General features: G+C 44.3%; 1 protein-coding gene across 2 annotated transcripts in view; it reads left to right on the top strand.

Moving 5' to 3' along the window:
* Positions 1-13: 13 nt before the first annotated feature.
* Positions 14-8,335, top strand: part of d2hgdh (D-2-hydroxyglutarate dehydrogenase) — a 46,746-nt gene continuing 38,424 nt past the window's right edge. For both annotated transcript variants that reach the window (XM_080185132.1, XM_080185125.1), the window contains exon 1: positions 14-1,536. In XM_080185132.1, the coding sequence (XP_080041258.1) occupies positions 1,179-1,536 (358 nt within the window). In that variant the 5' untranslated portion in view covers positions 14-1,178. The remainder of the gene's footprint in view (positions 1,537-8,335) is intronic.

Raw genomic sequence — 8,335 nt, 5'->3', positions numbered from 1 at the left:
CTGCCATTCGGCCGTTCGGCTGTTGAGAGCTGGTGTTCCAGCTGGCAGCAAGGCCGCTCTGTCACCTTCGAACAAAACCACTCTCAGATCTAAAATTAATCCAGCATTAATTTCCATTTGTGGAAGAAAGAACCATCTTTCCTGTTTCCCAAGTTCATTCTTTTTATTTTTACATTCAGTCCTTTAATGTAAGACAGCTGAGGTAGTTTATTTCTATCTAATCGCTCTCTTGAACTATTGGATCAAATTAAACTTCTAAATTCAAGGCAATATCGGTTTGCCTTGAATTTAGTGGCCATAGTCCCAGATGACCTGAGGTTGCTCTCCCCCTTTCTGAGAGAGAGCTGACTGGCGCTGATTTAACCTCCTACAGGGTCTTCATGGATAACTTCATCTGATACATGAACTCACAGTGTTGGTGTCACTCTGCCAGCCATCTGATGGCCAATCCAGCCATCGACTCCCTCCCCAGTTTCTGTAATCTCTCCTCGCAACTTAACCCGAGGAGTCCGTATGTCATTCTGGTGAATCTACTCCCTCCAAAGTCAAGGCATCCTTCCAAAGCTGTGACCGGGGCTGATGTCTACTCCCTCGTAATCTACTCCAATACATAGAAAAGCCAGCAGTTCCGCTAGCCTTTCTGATTATTTTCTGTACCAGTTCAGGGCATCTTAATGATCTTTGTCCTAGGACTTCCAAGTCTCCTGAGACATCCATTGTTTGTGCTTTTTCACTATTTAAGTATTACCCTGATTAGTCCTTTTCAACCATAGAACCATTGAATCCCTGCAGTGTAGAAAGAGGCTATTCGGCCCATTTAGTCTGTATCAATGTCCTCTAAAAGAGCATCCCACCCAGGCCTTCTCTAATCTATTCCCATATCTCTGTGCATTTACCATGGCTAACTCCACATCTTTGCCCACATAGGGCAATTTAGCATTGTCAATTCATCTAACCTGCATATCTTTGGACTGAAGATTTTGATTGTGCCTTTGCCATTATTGAAATCCATTTTCTACGTTCATAAGCTATGAATATGTCTTTGCAATTTTAGATTTCCATCTGTGCAGAATTGTCCCTCATCCCTGCCCTAATTAGAATCTTCTGGGCTGTCCGACCATCCTTCTGTCATTAGGTTCTCACAATTTGTTTATTTGTGTCTCGTACATTAGATTACCATGACTTGTCGAGCTGTTCTCCTCTGCTCTGCAATGCAGTGTCATAGAGCTCTGTTCAAACGGTGGCTGCTTCTCACTGGCAGACAATCCATGGTATCTTCAGTCCACCTCTCCATGTCATCCACGCTCAGCAAACACAATGGACAGCTGCAGCCAAGGAGACAATTCCACTGGACCACTCGATATTGGAGCCAAGGTGTGGAGTTCACACACATGCGATACAATGTCCAACGGTTAGGGTTTGCTGCTGTCACGACAGAAGACATGATGTTCTTTGATGATCTGCTGCCTGGCCGTGTGGTGACCGATCCTGATATTCTGGAAGCCAGCAATGTAGACTGGCTAGGGACAGTGCGAGGTAGGATTGCATTTCTTGTTGGGTACAGGCAAGATACGGGAATCACAAAGTCTAAGGAAACATGACCATTTCATAATTTGTCCTGTGGGTAAATCCTCTGTCTTTTATATCAAGTTGCTCTTGGATGGATGGATGGGGGAATAGTGGAGATCAGGCATTTCTCTGTTTAAAGAGGGGGAGCCATTCTGAGCTTTTCTCATGTGGAAAGTAAGTCTTCAGTCTGACCTTCTTGGTGTGTTGCATTAGAATTTAATTGAAGCATCAGGAACTGCAATTTGCAGTAAGTAATACAATGTTTTCAACATATATTTTAAAAAATGAAGGTAGGGGAGCCAACATTGAGCCACGAAGAAGGAGATCAGAAAGCATGACTGGAAGCTTGGTTAAAAAGATGGAAATTTAGTCCATTTTAATGAGCAGTGGGAGAAGACAAATGGATTTAGGGAGATTTTGGGGGGGGATTGTGATAGCAGCAGAGTGGTAGTTGATGACCCTGTCACCAGTAGCGGATGAAAGAATGAGGGAAGGAGTGAATGAAAGGGATATCTGGTGCCAAGTCAGCAGTACTAACTTTTAAACTCAACTGGGAGTTAATTGCGCAGTTGCTGTAAAGTCATTGTGCCTAATTATGAGATTCAAGTACTTTGGCCAGATTTTTACTGGCATGCTGTGGGTCCTGTCACTGAGACGAAATGTGGGTCCTGAATTGATGTGGGTGAATGGTGGGACCATGGAATAGATTTTATCTATAATGGCCAATTCAGAACCCACCCCCCGTACACCGTATCATTCAGTACAGTGGCCTTCCTCTCCAATCTGTGGCCAAATTAATATGTCAGCAGTTCGGACCACCATTAGAAGTGGCCTTGCGTGAGATTTCTGGGAGAAGGAGAGGATATCTTCATGTTGAGGTTCCATCAAAGGGCTGGGGAGAATGTTTGCTAATGTGCCTGTGCCAGATAAGCAGTTCCCGGCAATCAAAGGAGTAAACCATCCAGTGGTGGTGTTGGAATGGCAGGGGCAAGCACTGTCATGTGGTGGGAGGGGAGGTTGGGGGGCAGATTCGGGGGAGTGGGTACGGAGATGGCGGGGTGGTCCCTCCATGGAGAATCGAGCGCCTGGGAAGGAAACCACCCTCCATCCTCCACCGCAATCCATGGAAGCCATTGGAAAGCCACTTAAAAGTACACTGTCTCCATATGTGTCAGTAGAGCCATTTTGATACTGGTAAAATGTTGAGCTAGTGCCATTTCTGCCTTTCAAAATATCTCATGGCAACTGGAAGAGGTGACCTTCCCTTCCACTGCATTTTATGGTCCACCCACCTTCCAACCCATTTCTACAGGGCTTGTAAAATCTTGGCTTTTGTGTCTAAAATTAAAACTATCCTAGAATTACAAACTGGAGTCTAAATCAAGAGGCTTGCGTAGCTCTCATAGAATCCCTTCAGTGCAGGAAGAGGCCATTCAGCCCATCAAGTCAGCACCAATTCTCTGACAGAGCATCTTAACCAGGTCCTATCCCCATTATCTTGCCAATCCCTCTAACCTACACATCTTGTACACTAAAGGGCAATTTAGCATGGCCAATCCACCTAACATGCACATCTTTGGACTATTCTGTACAGAATAATAGATGAATGGAACTCAATTGAAGGCTGAAATCTAATCGAGTAATTTTGCAACGTTTATACATAGATATATATATTGAATAACTGATGTCCAGGAGCGTATAGTCTGGAATATAATTGAGGGATTTGGCTAGTTGATGTATAAAGTAGAGATACACTGAGGATGTATAACCGGTTTGTTATGATCCAGTTAGCATGCTGATTCACAGCGCCAGGGACCCAGGTTCAATTTCTGACTTGGGTCACTATCTGAGTGGAGTTTGTGTGTTCTCTCCTTGTCTGTATGGGTTTCCTCCGCATTTTCTAGTTTCCTCCCACAGTCTGAAACACGTGCTGGTTAGGTGCACTGGTAATGCTAAATTCTCTCTCAGTGTACCCGAACATGTATTCCCCTGGCAACTAGGGGACTTTCATAGTAACTTCATTACAGTAATTGTTAATGTAAGCCTATTTGTGATACTAATAAATCAGTAAAAAAAAAAAAAATTTTGTTTAAACAAAGTTACAAATCCCAGTTATTTACTAGAAGAATAAATACACAAGATTACATAGTTTTAAACAAACAAAATAAACTTTACTATCCAAAATTAGAAAAATAAAACAATCCAACACATCTACCTTATACTTCAACATGCAGAATTAACATGAGGCACATGTGAATTAACAGGAAAACTGTGATTGAACAAACTACACTGCACATTAAATGACACATGCAACCAAAAGAGATCCCACAAATTCCTCAGCAAATCACCCATACATCAGTGACTACTGTGAGTCACAGAATCTCATTAAAGCTCTGTCTTCCTCACATGGAATTTCAACTTTCACTTTCAAAGAACTAGCTTCTAACTCAGTGCCTCAACAACTGCCCACCTCTTGATGGTTTAATCTCTCCTACTGGGACTGTGTTCCACAGGATTCACAACTCTGAACTTCTGCCTCTCATTACTGGCAAAATTGCAATCATTTTGCAAACTGCCAGCATCACTAATCTAACACAGCCCCTGAGTTATGCTGACCTCCAGTCTCTGAGGCAGAAACTATAAATGAGCCTAAAGCCTCTTGAACACAGAACCAGTGAATTTTCATCACCTTCTCAGCTTCCCAGGACTAAGGCCTAACTACCTGGTGCCAGCCAACAGCTTCAAGGGCTTCTGTGTGAGCTCAAACCACACAAAGTTCAAACTGCAACCGAATCCCTCTCCCAGCAAAGACACAGATAAATTGATAAGTTTCTTAAGCTCCAGCAATTTCTATGATGACTTAGCTTTTCAGGATTCACAGAATGCTTTTAAACTAATTTAGTTCTAACTCCCAAAACAACACATTCTCTGGACTGCACTTCTTTGCAAGCAGTTTAGACATCGTGCTTCCAGTTCTGCAGCTAAGTAAGCCTACTTGCTGTTTTATGACCAATCTCTTCAACAAACTCTATTCAATAAACATGGGTAACCTTCTGGAAAGCTATTTTCCTTTAGGTTGTTCTGCAATTTCTAAATCTCAGCATTTTCGTTATCTTCACAACAACAATCTTCCCTGAACTAAACATTACCTCTAAAATATTAACACGGACCATGAACTAGAAATATTTTGTATATTGGAATCCAATCAAGTGATTTGGGGAGTTTAGATGTAGATTAATGAAGGCATGAGTGAGCTACAGGCTAGAATTTAATTGAAGAGTTTGGGTAATTTATATATAAAATATATGAGATACATGGGAATGAGCAGGAGTCAGAGATCTAACAAGGGATTCAGGTAGTTTATGTATAGAATCGTAGTTGTCCTGAAGTGAGTTACAATCTGTGATCTTACGGATGGTTCGTATATTGTATACCAGAAATGGATTACATTCTGGAATCATTAACTTTGTCTCTGATTACTACTTTTGTGAATTTGGTAAACCTTGATATACAGTCATACCTGTACATAAGAACATAACATAAGAACATAAGAAATAGGAGCAGGAGTAGGCCATCTAGCCCCTCGAGCCTGCCCTGCCATTCAATAAGATCATGGCTGATCTGTCGTGTCTCAGTTCCACATTCCCGCCCTCTCCCCATAACCCTTAATTCCCTTGCCTATCAAAAACCTATCAACCTTCGTCTTAAAAATATTTAGCGAGGCAGCCTCCACCACTTCAACGGGCAGAGAATTCCAGAGATTCACCACCCTTTGAGTGAAGAAGTTCCTCCTCAACTCCGTTCTAAACCGCCCCCCCTTTATCTTGAGGCTGTGCCCTCTAGTCCTACTGTCCTTTCTGAGCAGGAAGAGCCTCTCCACCTCTATCCTATCCATCCCATTCATCATGTTATACGTCTCAATGAGATCTCCCCTCATTCTTCTAAACTCTAACGAGTACAAGCCTAGTTTATTCAGCCTCTCCTCATAGTTCAACCCCCTCAACTTGCGGCGACCAAAACTGCAGATAGTACTCCAGCTGCGGCCTCACCAGTGCCCTATACAGCTGCAGCAAGACCTCCCTACTTTTATATTCAATCCCCCTCGCTATGAAGGCCAGCATCCCATTTGCCTTCCTGACCACCTGCTGCACCTGCAGGCTGGGTTTTTGCGACTCATGCACAAGGACCCCGAGGTCCCTCTGCACCGTCGCATTTTGCAGTTTTTCGCAATGTAAGTAATAGTCCTTCCTACCAAAGTGGACAACCTCACATTTGCCAACAGTAAATTCCATTTGCCAGTTCCTGGCCCATTCACCCAGCCTATCTAGATCCTTCTGCAGACTCTCCACACCCTCCGCACAATTTGCCGTTCCACCAATCTTGGTGTCATCAGCAAATTTCGACACCATACACTCGGTTCCCTCCTCCAGATCATCTATATAAATGGTAAATAGCTGAGGCCCCAGCACCGACCCCTGGGGCACTCCACTAGTCACCAACCGCCAATCCGAATAGCACCCATTGACCCCCACTCTCTGCCTCCTATTTGACAGCCAATCCTCTATCCACGCTAACACCCTACCCCCAACTCCATGCCCCCTGACCTTCTGTAATAACCTCTTGTGAGGCACCGTGTCAAATGCCTTCTGAAAATCAAGAAACACCACATCCACCGGCTCTCCTCTATCCACCGCCCTAGACACATCCTCATAGAACTCCAATAAATTCGTCGGACACGACTTCCCCTTAACGAAACCGTGCTGCGTCTGCTCTATCAAACAATTCTCCTCAAGATGCCTCGCTATTTTCTCCTTGATCACGGATTCTAACATTTTACCCACAACAGACGTTAAACTAACCGGCCTATAATTCCCTGCCTTTTGCCTGCCACCTTTCTTAAACAACGCGTAACATTAGCCGTTTTCCAGTCTTCCGGCACTTCCCCGGAATTCAGCGACGTTTGGAAAATAATCACCAAGGCATCCACTATCACCTCCGCCATTTCTTTCAGAACCCTTGGATGCATTGAATAAGACTGAATATAGACAAAACAACTATAAAGAAGGATGTTACACAATGTTTGTCTCTCCAGAGATCTGCTGAACGCTTCCAGCATTTTGGGTTTTTATTTTAGATACACAGATAAATAGAAATAGAGATGGTACAGAAATCAGTATATAGATTCAGACCGAGGCAAGAATATACAAGTCTATATTTCTGCAGATATAAAGATATGACTGGAAATATTATAGATAGCAATGGAGACATTGGGAGAGAGTGGAAGCATTAAGCCAAATAGATACTTGATATGTAAACAGACAGGAGGAGATACATTGAGAGAAACAATTGGCTGCAGTGACTTAACCTTCTCACCACCTTCTCAATGGCAATTAATGATGGTTAATAAACACAGGCCTAACCACAGGAACATAGAAAACAGAAAGAGGAGGCCATTCAGCTCTTCGGGCCTGCTCCGCCATTGATTTTGATCATGGGTGATCATTAATTAAATATATCCTGATCCTGCCTTTCCCCCATATCCCATTAGCCCCAAGCGAGACTCTTGCATCTTGTGATGAATTTTTAAAAATCAGTAGGTTTATAAGCAGATAAATAGCTGAGGGGTACAGATATCGTGATGCAGGCAGAGATGCAGGGAGACAGAAAGAAAGATACCCAGTCCTGGCCCTCTCCTCAAACGCACCGTCTCACACAGGCTCCCAGCCAACCCTGACATCTCGTCATGTAGAGTAAAAACTTAAGTTTATTTATTAGTCACAGATATGCTTACATTAACACTGCAATGAAGTTACTGTGAAAATCCCCGAGTTGCCACACTCCGGCGCCTGTTCGGGTACACAGAGTGCATTTAGCATGGCCAATGCACCTAACCTGTACATCTTTTGGACTGTGGAAGGAAACCAGGGCATCCGGAGGAAACCCACCCAGACGTGGGGAGAATGTGTAAATTCTGTACAGTGACCCAAGCCAGGAATCCAATCTGGGTGGCTGATACTGTGAGGCAGCAGTGCTAACCACTATGAATGGAGGTGGAGGGGACGGGAGGTCCGTATAGGGGGGAAAAGAGAGGCAGTCAAGAATGGCAGAAGTTGGTTACAGCCCGGGCCCCTAATCCAAATGATAAAGGCCCTCACTGATGGCCGCAGTTTGAGAGCTCCCCTGCCCTTGGTTCTGAGACAGGAGTGGAATGTCAATACTCACCACTGTCCGACAGTCACATGTAGCTTGTCGGTGGTGACGTCTGCTCGGAAGGTGCGCAGGGTATGGAAGAGGCAGGTGATGAGCTTGGAGTAGGGCAGGACCTCGGTGATCATCTCCCCGCGGTAGGGCCGGCCGCTGCACATCACCGTCTGGATCCTCTCGGCCGCTGGGTTAATAGAACATAGAACATTACAGCGCAGAACAGGCCCTTCGGCCCACGATGTTGCGCCGACCAGTTACAAAAACAATGACCCACTAGCCTATACCAATCCCTTTTCATCCATAAACCTATCCAGAGATCTCTTAAACGCCCCCAGCATTCCAATCCCTCACCACCCGCTGGGTAAAGAACCTACCCCTGACATCCGTCCTGTAGCTACCCCCCCTTAATTTAAAGCCATGCCCCCTCGTGCTAGCTTTCTCCATCCGAGGAAAAAGGCTATCACTATCCACCCTATCTAAACCTCTAATCATCTTATATGTTTCAATAAGATCCCCTCTTAGCCGCCTTCTTTCCAACGAAAACAACCCTAAATCCCTCAGT

The sequence above is a fragment of the Carcharhinus amblyrhynchos genome, chromosome 3 (assembly GCF_965287045.1).
Source record: "Carcharhinus amblyrhynchos chromosome 3, sCarAmb.v2.hapA, whole genome shotgun sequence".
NCBI classification, from domain to species: domain Eukaryota; kingdom Metazoa; phylum Chordata; class Chondrichthyes; order Carcharhiniformes; family Carcharhinidae; genus Carcharhinus; species Carcharhinus amblyrhynchos.
Note: the sequence above shows the minus strand (reverse complement) of the source record. Positions and strands in the feature narration are given on the sequence as shown.